The sequence below is a fragment of the Leishmania panamensis genome (assembly GCF_000755165.1).
Source record: "Leishmania panamensis strain MHOM/PA/94/PSC-1 chromosome 28 sequence".
Lineage (NCBI taxonomy): Eukaryota > Euglenozoa > Kinetoplastea > Trypanosomatida > Trypanosomatidae > Leishmania > Leishmania panamensis.
In genome coordinates this window covers 991,827-1,014,172 of record NC_025874.1, presented here as the reverse complement: position 1 = coordinate 1,014,172, position 22,346 = coordinate 991,827, and the positions used below count along the sequence as shown (strand labels likewise).

Below are 22,346 nucleotides of genomic sequence, written 5' to 3'. Positions count from 1 at the left end.
CACATGCACGCGGCCCCCCCTCTCTCTCTCTCCCTCCTCCTCCTCCTCCTCCCCCCCCGCGTGCCCCGCATTCCCGAACTCGACAACACGAGCACCAACGATGACGCGACACACCGCCAAAGCGAGAAAAATGAGAGAAGTCACTCGCCCTTCGCCTCCAGCACCGTTTGCTTTTCGAGCCACGACGATGATGTGGCCAAAGATGTTGGCTCCTTCTGTTTCACCCTAGGGAGACGGTGAGAGGAGGGCGTGGGTGACAGGGATGTGTACACCAGGACGAGCCCTGTGGCATCAATCCAGCTTCACGCACTCATTTCCAGCTTGCCTAGCGTTCTCCATGCTCTCCAGCCTTGGCCGTGGCTTTGTGATAAGCGTCGGCTGGCCCGGCACATAGTCTCGTTTCTGAGGCGTGCTGTCGAGCGAAGAAGTCTGCTCGGTGAAGTGTGGCATGTTCTTCGACACCCTCACAGCGCCCTCCTCGTAGCTGTTGCCCTTCATCAACAGGCCTTGATCCTGGGCAATGAAAGTCGCCGCCTTCTCCTGTGATGCGCTGACATCAACTGTTGGCTCGGTGAAGCTTGGCATGGCACTGGAAGGTTGGGTGTCATCGTCCAGGTTCGGGGGGTCCGTCGGTTCAGCAAGCTGAGCGGCACTGCTTCGCTGCTCGTATTTGCGAACAATTTCGTCTATGGCCTTCTCCGGGTCGCCGCAAGTGGCCAGTCGTTGTTGGTGCGTTTTCTGCTGGAGAAGCTCACGTAGCTCCCGCACCTCGCTACGCAGCTCACTCACCACCTGCTGCAGAGAAGCGGTTTCTGAAGCGCACTGACATGCAGTGGTGCACGACGACGCAGGTGGTGGCGATGAACGGCGATGCTTCAAAACTCTCCCGTACTCACAGCGTGCGCGATAGCCGCGGTAGTGTCGCTGAATAAAAACAGCAGCGCGCCGCTGCTCACGGTCCGCCATCGCGCGATACTCCTCGAGATCGGCCCACATATTACTCATCACCTCCTGTAGGCTACGCATGGAGATGAGAATCTCCTGCATGTTTGAACAGGTGTCTTCGGCCGGCTCCAACGACGAGTGACGCTGGTTCGCGCTCCTCGTCGCCACGCTACCACTGCTGGCGCCACCAGCGTCACGGGCGCCCACATGTGCTGCTCTTCTGCTGACCCCATGCGCTGCCTGCGCAACAGTCGTCTGTTGAAGCTGGTATCGAATGAAGCGACAGCACTCTGCCTCCTCCTCGGACAGGTGCATGCGCGCCAACGCACCTCGCATGTAGCGCTGAATAACAATGGCGGCCGCAATGCGCCGCGACAGGTCAGCGCGCCACAGCACCGCCACTACCTCCTCCAATGACCGCAGTTTCCTTTGCACTGCGCGCACGAAGCTCGTCATGGAGGCGGGCGGTGCACGTTGGTGGCTGTGGTTTGGGGCCAGCACGGCGTTGGGGTGGGGACTCATGCAAAGCGGTGTCTCCCCAGTAAACATCACAACACGACCGCCAGACAAGGATCGGTTCGTCGCATCACCGGCTCCGGGCGAAGACTGCGCCACCCACGTCGTCTCTGCCGTGGATGGCTCGACTACGTCCGGCGCCAAGGGATCATGGTACGTGCTCGGTGATGTGGTCAGGATGCCGTTAGTGAGGCGGTGCGGTGGCGCCGCCTCACGAATCCGAGGGGGGTTCATGCGAGAGATGGGCAGCACCATCTGTCCTACCTCGCCAGTGTCGCTCTCCCGCACGCCACGCGAGCACTCCTGCAACTTCTCCTGCCGCTCAATGTTGTCTATGATCGTCATTGCGTCGTGCGGAGGCATGATGGACTCGCTCTTGCGCCGCAGGTACGCCTCCAGGTCGTCCTTCCGCTGCGGGTTCATATACTCCAAGCGTGACCTGGAGAGTAAGCCGTTCTCGCGGAACAGCATGACGCCCGCCACTCGTCGCTCGCCCGCCGTAAATTCCACCTGGTCAACAGTGACAAGCAGCGGGCAGAGCCACAGCAAGAAGGGGCGCCACCACATCGACTCATCCAGCGCACCTCCCGACTGATGGGCGGGTCCGCTGCTGGTGATGGTGCCAACAGCGGCCTTGGATCTACTTTGCATAAGCGTGAAAGGATTGCGAAAGACCTGCACGTGTTTGAGCGTGGCCGCCAGGGCACACAAGGGCACCAGCGATGTGGCAGTTCGCAGCTGATTCGAGTGCAGCGCCAGCGAGTGCAGCGAGAGAAGCGGCAGACGCATGTCGAAGTCGACGAGGGCATCTAGCCTATTGTGGCTCATGTTCAGCACCTGCAGGCACGGCGTACTGCGCAGGCTTGGGAGGTCAATGAACGCGTTGTGAGATAAGTTCATGGTAGTCAAAGAGAGCAAACTGTCAGATGGGTCGACAATGGAGAGGGAGAGGCGGCCACTGCCATTCCCAGAGCCGCTTCTTGAAGACGACGGCGCCGCACCTGCGCCTAGTCCGGTGGCCCTGGAGGACGGCGCACCGACAGAGCCGTCCAGATCAAACAGGCTCATGTTGTTATAAGAGAAGTCTACACTGCGCAGCTGCTTCAGCGTCCTGAGTAGCGATGCCGCATGTGCATCCACAACCCGAAGGCGGTTGTGGCGGAGGTCAAGCACCTCCAGCGCACAAAACGCCTCGATCCCGTGAAGGCTGCTAATGCTGTTGTGCGCTGCGCGTAGCACCGTGACGTGTTGCAGCACATCGTTGATGAGGGCACCGGGGGCAGAGGTGAGGCTGAGTACCTGCGCATGCGTCACGTTCAGCTCGCGCACCTCCTCTGCCGCCAGCTCCTGCAACATTCTTGCCTCGAACGGCAGATCGGACAGATCTCGATCTCTGCCAGGGGCAAAAGAGAAATCCAGCACCGCATGGGCCGAGTTGAACATGGCGCCGGCGACGAGTCCAAATAGTAACACTGTGGAGAGAGCAAGCGCGGTGTATGAGACTCTCTTCGGCCCTCTTTTCCCTGCCCTTTGAGATAGAGAGACCGAGCGAGCGAGCGAGAGAGGGGGAAGGAAGGGGGGAGACGGAAAGTAGGACGAGATCGAAGCGTGACCCTGTGCCACCCTTTTTCTTGGTTTATATGCGCCGGACTCTCTCTCTCTCCGCTACGCACGTGGGCGTGTGTGGAGACGTGTAGGTCGTGGGGATGGGGAGAAGAGGACTTAAGAAGGCCGAAGCAGAGCAAAGCGTGCAACTCTTCACCGGAGGGAGCGAGAAGAAAGGCAAGATGGGGAGATACACGAAGCAGTTGAGTAGAGCCAGGAGTGCGTGGGCGTACTGGAAAGGATGTGAGAGAGGGGGGGGGGCAGATGGAGAGAAGGGGGAACGAGAAGAGCGAGGTGGCATTTTTGTGGGCACTCGTGTGTGGCAACGACTTCGAGAAGACGCACCGCTCATCAGCACACGGCCTGAAGAAGGGGAAGAGAGAAAAAACGGCAATGGCGGCGTGGTGAGAGGCGGAAGGAGGGGGGAGGAGCGGTGAGGCAGACAGGCAGGTGAATGAGTGAGTGAGTGCGCCGGTCCGTCCAGTCGCCTGTGACACACATAGACACACATAGACACGTTTCAGTCATGTGAGAACAACCCTGCAGCCCTCCCTCTTTTCCTCTCGCTCCAGTAGCTTTTTTGCTCGCTTTCTCCGTGACTTTCTCTGCTCACGATCGTGTGACGGTGCGCGCACGGGGGCGTGATGGCAGCACTCGGTGTTGCTCGCACATCTCGCTGCGCATTTCTATGCATGTGTGGCTGCACGGGTGTGTCGAGGAGCGCAGAGGGTGGGGTTAGTGACGGAGAGGGGGGCGAGGCAAGGAAAGACACTGTAGAAGACTACGGCTTGATGGCAGTGAGTACCAAGCCCACCACAGATACCAACAGAAAGGGGTGGGGGTACGAGGAACGCATATCCACACGCACGCACATACAGGCAGCGAGGAGCCTCTCTCACACCAGCTAGACACCCAAGCATCGCTGCCTGATCCCCGCCCCCACCCACCCCTGCACATCCAAAGCACAAAGCCAACGGAGCGCTTCTCACTCACACACCAGCCACCACCACCACCACCCGTCATACCTCGGCCCCATAGTATTTGGGGCGTCTGTCCGTGAAGTACGGATGTGCACCAGGGCCAGTGCCCCCCCCCAGCAGCGGGCCTCAACGGCCTCATGATGAGGCACCTTCATACGTTGCCACGTGCGCAGGCGTGTATCGATGTCTTGCTTCACCTATTTGCTGTTGCTTTCGCTTCTCCCTTACCACTCAAAATTAGCGCTGCCAGCGCATACGCCATACATGCTCGCGCGCGTGTAAGCCAGACGGCACCCTGCGCCCGCAGAGATGAGAAAGACACACACCGATACACCCGAGTGACACAGTCGCCCTCCAGACTCCAAACCAGCGGCGTCACATACAGCCTCCTCCTCCCCCCTCCCTTGTAGGCAGGCACTGCTCGACAGCTGCGCAGAAGAGCTTCAGTGGGCGCGCCCGCCTCCCTTGCTCTGGGCATCTGTGTTCCCGTTTGCTAGAGGAGCACCTCCAGCTCATGGCGCACGTACGTGTGCGAGGCGTCGCTCTCCACGCGTGGGTAGTACGGGACGAAGCTCTCTGGGCTGCCGACGTAGATCAGGTTGTATGTGCGGCGGTAGATGTCGCGTACCTTGCGCGCTGGATGGAACAGGCCCTGCAGAAGGTACTGCAGCAGCTTCCCCGGCTCGATCACCACCCGCGCCGCCTCGTAGTAGCTCACGACCGCCGTCACCATCTTGAGGCGCTCCTCGCCAATCTTGACCTCATTCTTTGCCAATAACTCCACGATGTTCGGGTGGATGAAGTTCAGTAAGTGCAGCGCGATGTCTTCGAAGCCGTCGTTGCCGGCCACAGCGAGCAGAATCGCGCGGCTTGCCTCCACAGCCATGCGTCGCATCTGTATATTCGTCTCCGTCAAGGCTCGCTCCAGCAGCGGGATCATCGGGTACACGTACTCCTTGCCGATCGAGCCAATAGCCTCGAAAATGTAGCGGATCGCCTTGAGGACCGAGTGCTGTACAATGACCGCCACCTGCTTCCCCTCGCTGATCCTGTACTCGTTCAGTAGGTAGGGGATGATGGTGAAAGGGCCGCACTCCTTCGCAATGGCGCTCAGGGCCACGGCAGTGCAAATGCGAATCTGACGCTTGTCCTGTCGGAAGTTGTCCACCAGCTCCAGGATGATGGCAAAGGGGCGAATCTTCTTGGCGATCACACCAAAGGTGCGCGCGCACGCGTGTCGTGTCGCCCGCTGCGGGGAGTCGAGCAGTTCGAAGAGCCCACGGGTCGCCAGCTGATGCAGGTGGATCGCATCGACATCGGTGTCGTAGTTAGTGGCAATGTCCTCGATCAGGGAAATGGCGCCGTTCTGCACCTGACTGTTGCGGCTCTTGATGACGAAGGTGAGCCGCTTCAACAGCTCGCGCACTGAAGGCTTGAAGCGGCGGGAACCCAGCTCAGCTAGGATGGAGCGCACCGCGCGCAAGTTCGCACTCAGCGCCCGCGCGTCCGGGTCCTCGAGTCGCTCGTAGAGGCTCAGCCCCAGGTCCTGGAGGAATACGGCGCCGTCCGCCAGCATGACGGTATGGGCGATGCGCGAGACGAGGTCAGCCGTCTGTGCTCGCATCGAGGCCTCGCGATTCTCGCGGCGCCGCTTGATGAGGTCGAACACCTGTTTCAGGTACGGTCGCAGCCGCGACCCAAGTGCGTTGCAGATAGTCGCAAGCACGTTCATCACCAACTTACTCGTGCCGAGCTCATCCTGGCGCACGGCGGCGATGGCGCCGTCGAGGACGAAGGTGACGAGTGTGTCGGGGGCCACCTCCATCCCGGTGGCGTCCACAACCTTCTTGATGGCCGTCAGCACCATCCGCTGGTATTCCTCACTCTCATCCTTCATATCTGGCGACAACTTCACGAGCACATCCACGCTGCCCAGCTTCTTCGCAATCTCCACCGTTGTCGCCACAAGACTCCCTGATGTCTGGCGCTCTGCGGCGAGGCGACGCACACGCCAGAAGCCCTCAAAGAAGGGCTCGACGATTGTCTGCCGAATAAAATGCGGCGTCACGCCCTCTGCCAACACGCACTTGCGCACGACGGATATGAGAACGCGGCGGAATTCGTCCTCGGGGGTGCTGAACTGGTTCACAAGGTTCGGCATCATCGCCGCCGTGCGGGCCTGCGCGTCGTAGGGTGACATGAGTGGGACCAAGGCACCGAAGGCTTGAATGAAAGGCGACGCCATGCTGCCGATACCCTTCATGCACTCCTCGCAGATGACGTCCACCAGCGGCGCCAGCTCCTCAATGCCGTCTGGCGCCGTCGCCTCTGCAATCGCCGCCACCGCTAAGGCTGCGTCACGCTGCACGCGCTTCTCATCGCGCAGCAGACGCTCCAGCATTGCCACCATCTCCGGAAGCGCTGCAATCAACGCGTGGCCCACCATCTTCGCCAGCTCCGCCATCGAGCGCACGACCGTCTGACGAGCAAGGGCCAGCGGAGAGTAGGACATGTCGCGCAGCGCTGCCGTCACCTCCTCAGTGCCGGCCGCGTACCCAACCACCGCCATGACACGAGCCGTGTGGCGACGCACGATGCTCTCGGCATGACCAAAGTCCTCACGAATTACCGCGAACACTGCTTGAAACCCCACAACCCGCGTCAGCAAGGTCAGCACCTGTTTACCGTCGTCCCGCAGAATGCGCTCGTGCGCCGTGAGCAGCGGCTCCACCAAGTGGATCACCTCCTTGGTGAACTGCCGCGCCGCCTTGCCCATCTGTTGGAGCAGTGACTTGATGAAGTCGATGAAATAGTGCTTCTCCTCAATGTTGAGGATATCAGAGCTCCAGATATAGCTCAGACGCTGGAAGATAAAGTGACTGCCGAAGATCGCAGCCTTGTCGAGGAGATAGCGCGTGCCGGCGCGGCGCTGCATTGTGTCACCGTTCTTGATCTTGAAGAGGTTCTTCATAAGGAGGTAGGAAGGCAAATGCTCATCAGGGATCTTCTCCGCTTTGTGGTACTTGAGCAGCTCGACGAACACGGCAGCGTCCTCGACCTTCATGGCGGGCATGCCGTCACCCATGTCCTCCGGGATGTCGTATCGGATGGGTTGCCCGTTCGCGTCCACGCCGGCCGTCACCGCCGCCGCTGGGCCGCTCAAGGCACCGCCGGCCTGCATCGCGAACACGTCCATCGAGCGCACGGCAATTTCGTAAAAGTTCGGCTCCTCCGGCGGCAACGGATTGTAGTCGGCTGGCACCGCCGCCACAGTGAAGAACTCCCTAGGCAAGATGCTGTCCAGGTACTCGCTTGTGAGCCGCTTGTTCTTGCGGCGCCACTCCTTCTCCAGCATCTTCGCTTTGGCCTCGATGGCCGCCGTCGAGATAGACTGCGTCTCGACGGAAGAGGCGAAGTGGGATTGCAGTGGTGTCTCGCCTTCGTATTGGTAGTTTGGGGTGGCGCCAAACGATGCCCCAGCCGCCGGGGTTGCTCCGGTGAACATGGGGGTAATCCCACCCATACGTGGGGTGCTGCCGCTGGCGAAGAGGGGTGTGCTGCCTCCGGCTGTAATGCCACTGCTGCCCATGCGTGGGGTGCCGAAGTTGGAAGGCGTGCTGCTGCCCATGCCACTAATGCCGCTGGTGCTGAATGTCGGTGTTGGAATACAGTCCGTCATGTACGGCGTCGCGTTTGGCGTTGTCATGCCGCGCCAGGTGGAGGTCTCACTGGACAGCACCGGTGTGCGACGCGGTGTATCGGCGCCATACTGCCGCGGTGTAGCCGAGCTCCAGCGCGTCGTCGTAGGCATTGCGTCACCACTGTCGCCACCGCCAAAGCCTGTAGGGTCCTCCCAGCGGTGCTTCTTGAGAACCTGCGGTTCTCCTCCCTCTGAATCTGCCATGGTGCGGCGCGCGGAAGATTGTTGGTAGAAGGGAGGGTGATGAGCGCGTACTGTGTTATGTGCGCGTGTGCTCGTACGGCAGCTGGATGAACAGTGGCCTATGGGTGTGCGTGTGTAAAGAGGAGCACAGAGGAGAGCAGAGCCAGGGAACCCCAAGGGGGGAAAGAGGCAGAGAGAGGTAGTACGAGAGACACAGCAAGAGGGGGGCGTGTAGAGGGAGAGAGACCCCCACACAGGTATACGAGGGGGGGGGCAGATGAGGTGCATCAGAAAGAGAGCTGCTTCTCGACTGAGCCATGCGCGATGCGATGAGCCGAGTAAAAGAGCTGCAGAGTGTGTGTGTGTGTGTGCACCAGCAAAAGGTACGTGCGCTGGCAGCGCGCTGTCTCCTACACACCCGAGCTCATCTTTGCCCTGCCGGGTATGCATTGCCTCTCGGCACGTTGTTCGCTGTAGGAAATCCATACATGGCGCAGCAGACCCCGGCGCTGACGACCGCCAAAAAGAGGGCCGCTTCGTTGAGGCCACACCAACCTGAGTAGGTGTCTCGCGCACGTGCCAGTCACCGACACCGTCGCCATACACACGCACGCGTGCGTCTGGTGAGGCATGTGGCTCCAGAGCCTCCTTTTCGCGCGTGCAGCCCACCCTGGCGAAGACAGAAGACCCCGTGCTCTCGCCCATAAGTCCCCGGGGCGAGTGTGGCGTACTCCTCCTCGGCCTCTCCAGGCGTCCCCATACCCGCCGCTACGCCCAAACAGACATGGCGAGGAGATAGTCGATGAGCACCTGCGGGTGCTGCGCTCGCATCACCTCAATGGGTAGCGTTGTGATGAGGGACTTGTCGTACTGCACCCGCACGTAGAGGGTGGCAGTCGGCGCTGGCTCGGCGGTGTCACAGGAGGCAGCTGCGGCAGCGCTTCCTTCGGCAGCATTGGTCACGATGGCGCGCGCCTCCGCCTCTAGCTCGACAGCAGCGCTTGACGCAACCGCCGTCGGTGGGTCGCTCGACTCCGACGGTGCAGATAAGCCATCGGAATGTGACCCCTTCCGCTTCCCTTCGAACCTACACGGCGGCTCTGGCAAGACGGTAGAGGACTGTGTCGAAGCAGACGCGTCTCCGTCGTCGACACACTCCTCACGTGCGCGCTTGCGCGGCACCGCGAGCGGCTGCGCCAACGCCAGCAATGTTGAGCACTTCTCGGGTGTTGTGTCAGCATTGAAGGAGTGCGGCGACACCTTGGAGCACAGCAGCGCCAATATCTTCACAGAGCTTGTCCGGTTCGCGGCGTTTGACGGTGAGGTACAAGGGATAGACCGTGCATCCGTTGCCACAGAGCAGCCGACTCGCGGCGTGTGGCGCGCGTACGCTGTGGTTGGAAAGACCCGGCTGTAGCGGCGGAAGCTGCGCAGGTGATCGTCGTGCATAGTCGAAGAGGAAAAGGGAAGAAAAAAAGGCAGAAAAGCGCCACAGAAACCTCCAGCAAACAGTAGACGACAAGGTAGAATGAGGTGACGGAGATGAATCAATGAAGCTTGAGCTGCAACGCAATGCGCGTTAGTGTGCGTGCGAGCGAGTATGGGCGCCTGTATGCGCTGCCACTGCAGTACAGAGCTGGGGGAAGATGACGCGCTCTAGTGAAATAGAAAGGAGAGAGGAAACCCGAGAAAGAGATGCCTGTTTGGCAAGCACAAGCTCAGAAACACGTGCGAGCGCATACGCAGAGAACTTAGATGAGAAACAGCGAAGACATATCACGGAGAGACACCAGTGGAGCTGCGTCCGTGCGTGCGTGGGTAAAGATCGGACATGAAGAGACGGGGGGCCCATGCGTGCGAGAGAAAGGAGTACAACATGCCTAGAAGGCACATGCACCTTCACCACTGAAAAACTTTTGCAAGACATGAGTGCGTCCGAAACCCACCGAAACAAGCACATCAGTGATGCAGTGCTTCACCGACGCTCGAGCGCAGTCCTCATGGAATGCCTCATTGACCCTTCAGCCTGTCCTCCTCTTTCTCTCTCTCATCGCGCCAACAAGCGCCTGTCGAGTTGCCGGTGTTGGGTGCTGCGCATTTGGCTTCCGACACCGCTCTTCTGCTGGGAGTTTTTAGCGTGCGTGAAAAATCATCGAAATGAGGAAAAGAAAGAACAAAAAAGACAGGCGGGGGAGGGGAGGGGCCAGCCACACATACGCTCGCGCAGACACGTGATGGAGGCCCACCCGGGCGCTGTACCCACATGCAGCGAGCAGAAAAGGATCCCTAAAACGAGGCGCGCAACGACTGAGAGCCACCGCACACCCGCTCACCTGAAGAGTACGCACGCAGATACACACACACGCACACACACATCGCCAGCGCACCTACTTGGTGCTCTTCTGCGGGCGGCGGCGCGGTGCCACCTTCAGCTTCGTCACGGTGGCATCAGCACGCTTCACACGGCGCGGCACGCCGATCTCCAGGCGCTGCAGCATCTGCATCGTCTTCTTGTCCACGCTCACGCCTGACTGGATCACCTTGTCCACATCGGACGTCGCGGGCGCGTGGTCCATGCGGCGCTCGCGCTCCTCCTCCTGCAGCTTCAGCGAGATGCCGCGCACGGGGCCGCGGGCCAGGCGCTTCATGATGTGAGTCGCGTACCCGGCGATCTTGTTCTTCAGCTTCTTAGACTGAGCAATCGTCACGTCCATGACGAGGCGCTTGTTCTGGTAGAAGTCGAAGTTCAGCTTCGAGTAGTACTTCTCCACCACCTGGCGGGAGGCACGCTTCACGGTCTTGGTGCGGATTTTGCCCATAGTTCTACGTGAGACACCGGCTACATAGTGCACATGTGGGCAAGAGCGAGTTTAGCGGGGAGGGTCGTACGCGTGCGTGGAAGTGGCCATGATAAAATGCGATGGCAGAGGACGAAGGTGGGAGCAGGCGTAACGGGGGGAGGGCGGTGCACGGGTGTAGGAAAAGGGGGAGGAGAGCGGCGAGGGGAAGAACACAGCGAACGTGAAGGAATGGTGCAGAGACGTCAGAGGCGGCAGGTAACGGCGACCAACAAACAAAGAGGCCGGGAAAGACACCATCAAAGGTGGCTCGAGGGAGAGGCAAACCACCACGCATCACCACGAACAACTCATCGGCCTGTCGAAGCCTACCTGGTGTACAAGGTGGAGAACAGGAGATAGCGCGAGCTGATAAAGCAGAGCGACTGCCTCCTCCCCCCCCCCTCCCTCCCAATCACCCAGCGGCAAAAGCTGGGAGAGAGGGGGAGAGGGAAGTTGCAGTGTGGGCATGCGGTACTTACGCTGCGATCCACATACCAACGCGCGGATGCGCATGTGCAATGGCACTGCGACAGCTCGCTCTGTGGGCGACGGTGCGTGGGTTTTCAGGGGCTCAGAGAGGAACCGCGCTCCTCTGCTATGTGGCAACCGTCACGACGACAATCCGGCATCATCAGTGTGGGCGCACAGAACGAGAGAGAGGCAGGGAAGACTTTGAGAAATCAAAGACTAGAGTAAATGAGGAAGGAAAAAGAGAAGAAACGACGTAGCGGTGTGCTGGGAAGGAATCGACTGACGGAGGGGAGGGGCAGACGCAGTCCTTCTTACGAGCTGGCAAGCGGGGCGTGCGTGTGCCCCTTGACATCCTGGGTGAAGAGAAAGGAGAAAAAGAGAGCTTAGTGCCACGCGAAGGAGAGAGCGTTAGCGACGCAGATGGTCACGCGTGGCTCCGCTGCTGACGCTGCGCGTCCCACTCCGCACATCAGAGCACCCTTCTCCACTCACCCGGTCTAGCATATGCGCTAATGTTTCGCTGCCTTCACAAAGACGCACACCCGCTCACCTGAAGAGTACACACGCAGACACACACACACGCACACACACATCGCCAGCGCACCTACTTGGTGCTCTTCTGCGGGCGGCGGCGCGGTGCCACCTTCAGCTTCGTCACGGTGGCATCAGCACGCTTCACACGGCGCGGCACGCCGATCTCCAGGCGCTGCAGCATCTGCATCGTCTTCTTGTCCACGCTCACGCCTGACTGGATCACCTTGTCCACATCGGACGTCGCGGGCGCGTGGTCCATGCGGCGCTCGCGCTCCTCCTCCTGCAGCTTCAGCGAGATGCCGCGCACGGGGCCGCGGGCCAGGCGCTTCATGATGTGAGTCGCGTACCCGGCGATCTTGTTCTTCAGCTTCTTAGACTGAGCAATCGTCACGTCCATGACGAGGCGCTTGTTCTGGTAGAAGTCGAAGTTCAGCTTCGAGTAGTACTTCTCCACCACCTGGCGGGAGGCACGCTTCACGGTCTTGGTGCGGATTTTGCCCATAGTTCCCTGCTTGATCGTCAACTCTTTTCTCTTGGCTCACACGCCGTGTGGTGCGCGCATTACGTGCGCGTCGGTATTTGGGTGGTGAGGGAGACAAGGAGTAAGGGGGAGGGAGGGGGGGACATGAAGGCAGAAGAGTGGAGAGAGAGAGGGGGGAGCGCCTCAGTAGACCGCATGAGATGCAAAAAGGGAGAACCGCGAAGAGTGTGACGGGAGCGGCCACAGACGATCTGCCCACGCCTTGGGATTGAATGGCACGCGTAACGGAGTAAATTCACTTCGCGTCCATAACTACACTGGAAGGGCTGTAACCAACGGATGCACTCCTGTACGCGTCGGCCTGTCCTTGGCAGGGTTTGGCGTTGCTGAGAGAAAATGCCTGGGAGTGGGTGGGGAGGTGTGTAAGCGAGTGAGTTGCCTGCAGTGTTTCTCTTGTCATTGATGCTGTGCTGGTGACAGCTCACCGCTCTTCTCTCTGTGGCCGCTGAGACTTGACAGGTGCGTTGGAGACAGGACGAAATCAAACTCGACGCGGGTGAACGAGAGAGAGAGGGGGGGTAAATGGAGGGGAACACCATGACGGCATGCCGCTCCAGGACACATAGCCTCCCCCCTCCCCCCCCCCAATTCGGTAAAAGGCAGTGCCACCACGAGGAGGAGCCGGGAAAGCTCTCAGGCGCATAAGCGCCAAAGCCGGCACGCACAAACTCCGGGACACATACACACGCACACCCCATCCCCTCCCGCCTGCGACCAAACTCGCCACACGTGAATATGGCGGCGCCTTCTTCCCGGACCCTCGCTTCACATGTACCACGTCTGGTAGGAACCGTAGAAAAGATCGATGATGTTGCGGCCAGAGGAAAAGTCCTTCGTGGCAATGAGAGGCGCCGGCATGCGTAGTGCCGCAGCGGCGGTGGTGGCAGCATCGGATGCACCCCTAGCCTTGCTCGCCTCGTGATCGCCATAACCCGCCCCTCCCACGCGGAAAGAAAGTGCGGCGGGAAAGTCAGCACCGCTACTGCCGTGCTGGACCTCCGTAGGCGTTGGGACCGGCAGCGGCGGCGAGGGACCCTCTCTCTGCTCTGATGAGCCATCGTGCGGCTGCTCGGCAGAGGTAGCTGCAGTGGCCACTGGTGGTCCTACGTGACGCGGACGGCGGCGCTGCTGATGCACATGAAGTCTGCGCCGCCGTCCGCAGTCAAAGACGCTTGGAAGCAGCCGCAGCCGCTGCGACTTCGCAGGAATCGCGCCCGTCCAGTGCGACTCCCAGAACAAGAGGCTGCGCTGTGCTTCGAGGACGCACCCGGCAAGGTGACCCTCCGTCTCTGCCGCGTTCAGCATGGCGAGCCGAATGTCCTCGAGCAGATAATGCGACGACAACACGTACTTGCCCACCTCGGCACGCATCTCATCAAGGCGGCACAGCAGCGCAGGCACATTGCGCTGCTGTGGGGACTTACTCTCCTCGACCAGTTTTTGAAGCTGGAGGTGAAAGAGCTGCGTGGGGTTTTTGTGCGCCGGTGTCGGGCACGGGTGGCCCATGACGTCCGCCGTCAGGAGCTGCTCAATCACTTCATTCGAGAGCATGCCACGCCCGTGGTTCAGGTTGGCCCCTTCGCGCAGGCACCGGGCGCACTGGCAAGGTACCCCATGATGATGCACGAACCACTTCTGCCGAATTTGCCACGGCCAGTGCTGCGGGAAGCAGTCGTCGAGTGCCATGGTCAGCTCCTCGCCCTTGCAGATGAAGCGGGCTGTGAGGATGCCGCGTAGTGTGTCGGACCAAATGCAATTTGGCTCGCAGGAGTGCCGGAGAAGGAGCCGCTCCATGTAGAAGGTGCTGCAGCGGCTCTCAGCGTGGTTGACGGCAAGGAGTCGCACCATGAAGAAAATTGCGAGGAGATGGTCCGCAAGGCACGGCTCCTCGGCAGCGGCAGCACAAGAGGTGGTCGTGGCTGCATCAGCGAGGTCGTTATGCCGTTGGTCACCGCATCGCTCGTTCTCCCCGTCTTGCAGCAGTGGAACTGACCATGTGGTACCAGTCGTCGACGCTGGTGCCGCCACGGTAGACTCCAGCACGTTCACCCACACGGCAAGAGTATCGGCAACCTCAACCGGCAGCGCATGACGAAGGCGCCGCTGCACCCCACGCTGAACCTGCGCCCGCACCTCCACCGCGCTAGGCGCGTTGCTCCGTAGACCGCTGTATACCGTGATGCAGAGCGGCAGAACGCGGCGATGCAGGTCTAGCACGTTCCACCCGCCGCCGGCGAGAACGTCGCCGAAGGGCAGCAGGGTCTCGGCGTCGGTGGATGGCTGCATAGCAGCCAGCGCCGCTGCACGCCGCTGCAGCGCCAGACGAAGTGCGCACTCGTGTCGGTCATGGCGATCTCGGTAAACCACCGCGCACGCCGCACTGCAGTACACGACGCCGTGGCACGTGGGGCAACCGGTGGGCGAGGCATCAGAAAGGTGCACTGGGTTCAGCTCTCTGCCACACGCGTTGCACGTGAGAAACGGCGGCAATTCCGCAGTGGCCAGACCCCCCATCGAGAGTCCAGCGCCGCCGCCGCCGCCGGTCTGCGCGAGCGAAGACGACAGGGCAGTCAACGACAAGGCGCTCTCCGCGTTAGAAAGGCTAGCGGGGTCGACATGCAGAGATACTAGTTCTTCTTGGGTAGAGAACAGCAGCGGCGCCGCTCGCGCTGCTGACGGCGCTCCACGAATAGCCGCAGCTGGGAGGTCCGCAGGCGGTACGGGTAGTATGTGCTGACCGACAGCAAACGGCTCCGATGCGCGGGCAAGGGTGAGGCCACGAGGAATTCCACCCCTCTCGGAGTGACACACACGCACGCGTGTGCGCCGCCGTGACAGAAAGTACTCCAGCGGCGGTGTCACCGGGGCATGGCTGCCGCTGCTGCTCGTGTTACCAATGATGCTGCTGCTGGGGTTCGAGGTGGTGGACTTGCCGGCAGCATCGTTCTCCGCAACAAGCGACGACGAGTCAGGCGATGACAAATCAGCCGCCTCGCCCCATGCGGCACGCTGGCCTTCCTGAATGGCGTGCAGAATCAACCCCGCCTCAGTCTCAGGAAGTCCCTCGACGCGGTGGCCCTCAGGTACAGTGCCATCAGCGCCGGCGCTGCTCATGTCAGTGGCGTCTACGACACCAATGGAGTGACGCTCAATTTGCACCGGTGCTAAATCCAGTAGCGGCGGCGCATCGCAAACGCTCTCCTCCAGCACGCTCAGCTCACCGATTACCTGGTCGCCATACTCACGCTCTAAAGAGAGACCAGCCGACAGCAGCTGCTCGCTCACCCACCGCACAGCTGTCTCCACGTAGGGGCCCACAGACACCTGCAGCGCCCCTTCAGACAAGAGAATCGCACGGCACAGGTACTTGTGGGCGTCGTCAGCTGTACACACCACATCGCTCAGCTTCACGAAGTACCGCCGTGCATCACGGCGCACCTCCTCGCCTGACCGCGGCGGCATCCTCGAGCTGCTTTGCGCGTCCGCCGCCTGCTGCTCTGCCTCCTGCTCTAGCAACCGACTCACAATGCACATTCCTATCGTGGCGTACGCCTTGGGGATAATCGGGTAGATGGCGAGTAGCTCGCGAGCTGCCTTGACGCACTCGTGCCAGTCACCCGCTGAGTGGTAACAAACGCACAAGTTGCCGGCAACCTTGACGAACTCCTCCACAGCGAGCTTTGTCGAGAGCCGATCAGCCTGGAAGCGATCCACGGCGCCGCGGAACACCCGCGCGGCCTCAGCAAAACACCCGGCCTCAAAGAGCTGGCCGCCCTCCAGGTGCAGCGCACGTACCGTCTTGCCTGCCATAGTCGCCCAGCGTTTAAGACAAAGGGGGAGTAAAGACGCAGCGCAGTAGCGTGCGAAGAGAGAAGAGAATGCGGGGGAGGCATCCAATAGACATACATATATACACACGTGCAAGCCGCAACATCTGAGAGGGGGCGGTGTTAGGTGATCGGTGAGGTCGTTGGAGAGGGGGGGAGGGGGGAGCGGAGGAGAGTAGCAAGAGGAAGAGGCAATAGAGAGGTGAGACAAGGAACACACCTTCACACACGAACGTATACACAAAGAGGCACACGTCATACGCTCGGGAGAGAAGGTGGAGGACATTTTTTGCCTCCTCACGTCGCCGCTCGCTGCCATGGAGCATGAGCCACACGCCACTCGACAGCGGGCCTCTTTCTAGGCCCATCGCCTGCTGCGAAGCAGCCGCAGGCACGCGCCACAGCCTGACCCGCCGGCATCAGTGGCGATGCATCGCACTGGCCTTCCCCACGTCGTGGGCACCTGACCCTGTCACCCCCAGAAGTGGTCTAGCATCGGCCGGGATGGGGGAGGGGGGAGGCTGCTTGGCGTCCGCCCGCACACACACAGAGCAGGGGGTCAGAGAGCAGAAATGCAGAGACAGAGAGAAAGCCGAGGAGACAACAGAAAGAGAGGAGGGAGAGAGAGAGAGAGAGGAACGCTCTCCAGGGTCACTGTCGTATCACATCCATACGTTCACGCAGCGGCCTCTGTGAGCGACTACTTTGGCGTGTGGGCATGTGAGGTGGCGCGTAAAACAGCAGAGCGGATTATGAAAAGGCACGAGGAGCGAAGGTGATTTGGATACGGTTGGGGGGAGGAGGGGAGGGGAGGGGGGTAGTCGCAAAGTGGAAGCGCGGCAGCTACCAAGTGCACATCTGGCGTGCGCGCAGCGCAAAGACGCAGATGCGCTGGTGAGGCGGGGCATTGGAAAGAGGGGGGCGACGAGGGGCAAATGGGGGCGAGGAAGGGGCCACGTTGCATGCGCGTATCGGAAGGAGGGTAGAGGGGGGGTGGCCTAGCAGATGCCTTTTCCATTTTCATTGCTGGACGACAAGTCGGGCGCTGAGCCCCATTCCACACACGCGCATCCGACTCCCCGCCCCTCCCCCCCCCCCGATAAAGGGATCCCCTCCCTCTGTCTGGTGTCTATGTTGCAGATGTGGTGGCTACGAAAGCTCCCGTGCTCCAAGCAGCTCCTCGCTTAGAAGGGCTCGATACACAGCCTCAGCGACCTTGCGCGACACAGGGCGACTGGCATCCTGCAGCAAGCAATCACGCAGTGCAGCTTGCACCTGATGCCGGTGCTCTGCCGGTCGCTGCTGCAGTACCTCCAGTGCTGCCGGGGCGCCGATGGCGGTGAGCGTCTCAAAGGCCTCACGCCGCACGTCAAAGCTGCCGTCGTTCATGCCAAAGACGACGCTACGCAGAGCCTTGGCACCGCAGCCCCGCAGCCCAAATGCGGCGGCGGTTCGAACGGCGACGGAGCTGCTCTGGAGCAGCAGTTCGCATACGTACAGCTCCCCGTGGCCGCCGCCGTACCGGCAGAGGTACAGGCACAGCGCCTTGAGGACGTTGGTGGGTAAGAGTGCCGCCTCCAGCACGGACGTGAGCACAGTAAAACAGGTGTTTGGCTCCTCCCCCTGGCAGCAGCCGGCAGCCTCATGGGCTGACTGAATGGTGTCAAGTAAAAAGGCGGCGACCACCGCAGCAGGAGCAGCAGCGCTGCTGACTGGCGACGTCGCAGTGGTGTGGTGTCGATGCACCACCTCCGCCAGCGCCCGCACACACAACAGCATCGTGTCCTCTTCCAAGGCGCCCTGCGTCACAATGAGCTTCCCCAGCACCTGCACCAGCTCATCGAGCAGCGCATCGGCTTCAGGAGAGTCGCCACCGTTCAGCTTCGCGCACGCCTCGTGTACGTCTACCTCAGCCAGCTGGAAGGCGCACCAGTGGTGCACTTGCGGAGGTTGCTTGGGGTCCTGCAGGAGCTGCAGCAGTGCTCGCACACCGCCCTGTCGCTGCTGCGCAAGACACCACACGACAGTGGCACACTGCAACGGCAGCTGTGGGGACCATGTGGCAACCGCAGACGGGGACTGGCTTAAACTCCTCTCGTCTTCTGCCAAAGGGTCTTGAAGTGCAAGGCGGGTCAGCAGGAAGTGAACAATAGAGGATGGGTCTGCCGTCAAGGGACCAATGCGTGAGAGCCCCACACACGCCGCGTGCCGCACCCGCCACAACGGCGAGTGCAGCAGCTCCTGGAAGACGGGGACAAGTGCAGCAATGCAGCCGTCCACGCAAGAACTCGAGGCAAGGGAGTTCACGCACACAGTGCCGGCAGCAATGGCCGCTGCAACGGTAACATTTTCGCTGGCGTCCACCCCTCCTGCTCCATTACAGGGGCCAGGACCGGTTGCTGGAGGGTCACCACGGCTAGCTTGGGCGGCAAAGCGCCGCATCGTAGTTGTTTGTCGCAGGTGTAGCTTGCGTGCCGAGCTTATAAAGAAGTCCGTCACAGGCTGAACCACGTGCACGCGGGCCTCTGGGGGCAGCGAGCTCAGTGACATGAGCGCCTGCTCTTGGACCAGCGCAGTTGCGGAGCGCGCCAAGAGGGCGTGCACCAGCGCCGACTCCAGAGCGAAAAGCATATCCTTCTCCCCTGCAAAGAAGCGATGAAGGGAATACGGGAGAAGTGGAAGCCGCAGCAGCCCCTGCGCAGTTGCAGCCTTGTCATCGATGTCACAGCTGCCGACATTGCCTCGTTGATGTGGTGCAGTGTTGGTGATGTCGTCAGCCAGCACCCGGTGCAGGCCACGGCGCAGCTGGAATAAGATGGGTGAGTAGAGGCTCAGCGCTGTCGGGGTAAGGACAGCGCTCAGCAGGCGCGCGTTCAGAGCATCATTCAGTAACACCATGATGTACGGGTATGCGTGTGTTATGCAAAACTGGTCGGTGCGGAGGTACGCTAGCAGCTCGCATCGTGCGACCTCCGCGTCTACCATCACGTGGGTCGGTCGATACGGTGGTGGTGACTGAAGGTAGAGGAGATGCAGCCCCGTCGGCGCTCCTGTTGTCGCAGTAGGCGAAAGCAAGAGAGGATCGCGACTCCAGAGCGGCCGCAGCTCCTCCATCATCGGCGATGCCGAGAATGAGGACGCTGTGGAGGAGGAAAAGTCATCCGGCACGAGCTGGAAAAGCGAGTCTGCACCTCCGCCCGCGCCAAACTGACGCATCGCACCAGCGGGAATGCACACGGCGCTTGTGTGGCCCACGAGCTCGAAGCTGTATGTACTGAGCGCGTACGCCGCCGCTGTCAAAACATGCGCCCCCTCCGTCTGCTGCTGCACTATGCGAATCACAGTCTCTAGTCCTTCTGCACCGCCCACGGTGCGTATCGCAAGTCCAACGAGGCGCGCATCACACACCGACGCCGGCGACGGTGGCGGCAGCCAGAGAAGTAGCTGCAGGAGAGTGGGAAGAAGCGTGAATGCGACGCCGCCGAGGCCGATGATGGCACACAGTACGCTGTTATTCACCGCTGCAACCCCTTCACCAACGCCCTCTGCATCCGCCTCTGTTCGTCGGAGTGCGTTGGCAGCGACGGCCTTGCCTTGGTTGCGATAATTTCCAGCGCCGGAGTTCACCCTCTCTGCCGAATGGACCGCCATCATCGACTCCAGGCGTGTGCGCAGCCAAGGCACCACAATGCACTCGAGTGCGCTGGCTTTGTTGAGCAGCAGATCCATGGCAAGGCAGTCCACCACAACGGACTCTGTCGCCCTCCTAGAATATTCGCCTCCGCCCCCAGCCGCGTCTTCTACCTGAGTGCTGGTGACCCAAGCTTCGCGCATGGCAGCCAGCTCCTTGAGCAGCTGATGTGAGCTGGCGGCGTTGACGCGCTCGAGGTAGTCGAGAAAGGGCACCGCATTCCTGTACGCGGCAGGGAACAGCGGTATTACACGATGACGTGCATCGCGTGTGAAGTTCTGTCCTCTCGAGTTGCCCTGTGATGGCCTGTACGAGTCACAGCGCTGATGATCGATGTGAGCAGCGGCTCTCTGCACAGACCTCTCCTCGACGGCACCGGAGAAGTCACGCAGGGGGAGCGACTCGTCTTCTCTAGGGTGCCCTTCTTGGCCAATACTTCCCTCTCCACCGCTGCCAGGGAAGAGGTCATTGAAGCGCAAACCATCGCTGCCTTCACGGTCGCCATTGCACCCGCTGCCATCATCACCGACCCCCTTGTCGCTGCGATCCGCGGGAGCTCGAGGCGGGAATGGCCCCGTGTCGACGGCATCACGTGGGGACGGCATCACGTGCGGTGGCAGGTAGCAGTCTCTGCTCAAAGAGGTGCGCTCCTCTTCCTCCTGCGGTTGTCGGGCCTCTGCCGCATTTGCACCTCTGCCGCCGTCCGCGCGCACACTGGGGCCGGCAGCGGTGGAGAGAGACGACAGGTCGCCAGAGGGCGGAGGGGAGGACACTCCACACAGAGGCGCCACAGCTGCAGGGGCAGTCGCCTCTCGCTGATGCCGCTGCCCAACCGAGCGAGATCCTTGAGGCAACGCTCCCAAGGGGCGTCCGACGCCGTGGGTGATGAAGACATCCTTCACGGGCGCGGACGGGGAAGCCGCGGAAGCGGCGGCTATCCTGTGGCGGCGGGGCTGCTTGTCGCCCACGCCATTCCTTGACATAGGCAGCTGCCAAAGTGGGTGTCGCCCACCGTCTGCAGCCGTGACATCAGAACTACTGCTGGCAGACTGCGCATCATCGTCCGGCATCGCCATCAGGGGCGAGTAGTTCAATGACGAGGGCGTGGCGACAGCTTCCGCTGTCACTGAAGCATCGACGGAAGTTCCGAGGCTCTGCGTATAAGTTGATGCCGCTTCAGTCCCGCGATGGGCGTCATGAGTAATGCGCCGGTGTATGCGGCACAGAGCGTCTGTCTCAGCAACAGCAGCGCCATCCAACTGCGCTGAAGATGGTTGAACAGCGCCCCAGCCCTGTTGCGTTCTCCCCGTCAGCACCGGGGACGCAGCGGCAGCGGCAGCGCTTGCCAGAACTGCGTGCATGTCATCCTTGTCAAAGCACAACTCCAACGACGAAGATGCCTGGACAGCAGCCGCGCGCGCTGCCTCGCTGGTGAACAAGGACGGCAGGACAGCTGGCGATGGTACTGCCGCGCGCACCGGCGGCGAACGGCGCAGCGGTCGTTCTGTTGAGACCTCTCTGCGGTACCGGTGATGAGGGAGGGGGGAGTTGGATGAAGACAAGAGCAGCAGAGAGGCGTCGTTTGTGCGACTGAGCGGCGGCGGTGGCGGCACATGTTGATCGTGGCCGTCGTCCGCCGTGTACTCTCCAGAAAGCGAGGAGTGGTGAGGCTGAGTACCAGCACTGGTGGTGGCAGCTGCAGCATGGCAGCCTCCTTCAGCAGCTGTCAGCTGCGAGAGTTCTCGTTGAGGTCCATCGTGGCTGGGTGAGTCAGGGCGGAGATGCGAGCCCACAGGTGCATAGGTGTACGGGTGCTTTGAGTAGCCGCGGTAGTGAGTCGCCTCAGCAGGGGGGAAAGAAGACAGCTCAGTTACATCCATGTTCGTCAAATCCTCCCAGATAATGTCTCCGTGACTGGCGTGCAGCCCTCTCCTCTCTGCGGGGAGCGGCGGTCGAAATTCCTGCAGACGTACGCTACGCCCAGCGGACTCACCCCTCGATCGAAACGGCGGCGACGCCAGTTCGCTTGTCCCGGGCTCTGCACTTCGTGCGCGAGGGTGACGGTCGCCAGAGATAGGCAGCGGGTTGGTGATGCTCTCGGCACGCAAGACATCGAGTTGGCGCAGCACCGCGTACGCACGTGAGAGGCCGGCGGTCGTCATGGCTAGAAGACGGTACACGTACAAGTGGTGTTTGTTTCTGTGCTTGGGAGTGCAATCACCTCTCGCAGTAGCAGGAACCCGAGCAGCGGCGGATGTGAGCGTCCAGTTGAATGCCTAATGAGCATGCAGTTGTCCGTCGCTCTCTCTCTGTGTGTGGGTGTGATGCCTCTGCTCTCGAAGCACGGGTGGGTGGTGTTCCGGTTGATGCACGCTCACGCACTCGCATGTACGTGCAGTGCGCACAGCTGTGTAGGATGGGGCACGAAGTCGAGGTGAAAAACAAGTGAGGTGGAGAGTGAAGTGCGAGACGCGCCGAGAAAAAGGCAAAAGGCGGGGCGCCTCAGTCGGCCG

At 61.2% G+C, this 22,346-nt stretch overlaps 7 protein-coding genes across 7 annotated transcripts, besides 1 other annotated feature; all 7 read right to left on the bottom strand.

Moving 5' to 3' along the window:
* Positions 1–291: 291 nt before the first annotated feature.
* On the bottom strand, positions 292–2,904 carry LPMP_282750 (leucine-rich repeat protein, putative; the record flags this gene model as incomplete). The annotated part of the gene is made up of 1 exon (XM_010702312.1): positions 292–2,904. One exon carries the CDS (start codon positions 2,902–2,904, stop codon positions 292–294), a length of 2,613 nt encoding a protein of 870 aa, XP_010700614.1.
* A 1,635-nt stretch (positions 2,905–4,539) lies between these two features.
* On the bottom strand, positions 4,540–7,551 carry LPMP_282740 (splicing factor 3B subunit 1, putative; the record flags this gene model as incomplete). The annotated part of the gene is made up of 1 exon (XM_010702311.1): positions 4,540–7,551. The coding sequence occupies one exon, from the start codon at positions 7,549–7,551 to the stop codon at positions 4,540–4,542; it is 3,012 nt and encodes a 1,003-aa protein (XP_010700613.1).
* A 1,146-nt stretch (positions 7,552–8,697) lies between these two features.
* On the bottom strand, positions 8,698–9,378 carry LPMP_282730 (hypothetical protein; the record flags this gene model as incomplete). The annotated part of the gene is made up of 1 exon (XM_010702310.1): positions 8,698–9,378. One exon carries the CDS (start codon positions 9,376–9,378, stop codon positions 8,698–8,700), a length of 681 nt encoding a protein of 226 aa, XP_010700612.1.
* Positions 9,379–10,316: 938 nt separating this feature from the next.
* Positions 10,317–10,748, bottom strand: LPMP_282720 (40S ribosomal protein S17, putative; the record flags this gene model as incomplete). Its single annotated transcript, XM_010702309.1, has 1 exon — positions 10,317–10,748. One exon carries the CDS (start codon positions 10,746–10,748, stop codon positions 10,317–10,319), a length of 432 nt encoding a protein of 143 aa, XP_010700611.1.
* Positions 10,749–11,844: 1,096 nt separating this feature from the next.
* LPMP_282710 (40S ribosomal protein S17, putative) lies at positions 11,845–12,276 on the bottom strand (the record flags this gene model as incomplete). The annotated part of the gene is made up of 1 exon (XM_010702308.1): positions 11,845–12,276. One exon carries the CDS (start codon positions 12,274–12,276, stop codon positions 11,845–11,847), a length of 432 nt encoding a protein of 143 aa, XP_010700610.1.
* An 804-nt stretch (positions 12,277–13,080) lies between these two features.
* LPMP_282700 (hypothetical protein) lies at positions 13,081–16,125 on the bottom strand (the record flags this gene model as incomplete). The annotated part of the gene is made up of 1 exon (XM_010702307.1): positions 13,081–16,125. The coding sequence occupies one exon, from the start codon at positions 16,123–16,125 to the stop codon at positions 13,081–13,083; it is 3,045 nt and encodes a 1,014-aa protein (XP_010700609.1).
* Positions 16,126–16,454: 329 nt separating this feature from the next.
* Positions 16,455–16,711: a repeat region.
* Positions 16,712–17,291: 580 nt separating this feature from the next.
* On the bottom strand, positions 17,292–21,995 carry LPMP_282690 (hypothetical protein; the record flags this gene model as incomplete). The annotated part of the gene is made up of 1 exon (XM_010702306.1): positions 17,292–21,995. The coding sequence occupies one exon, from the start codon at positions 21,993–21,995 to the stop codon at positions 17,292–17,294; it is 4,704 nt and encodes a 1,567-aa protein (XP_010700608.1).
* Positions 21,996–22,346: the final 351 nt, after the last annotated feature.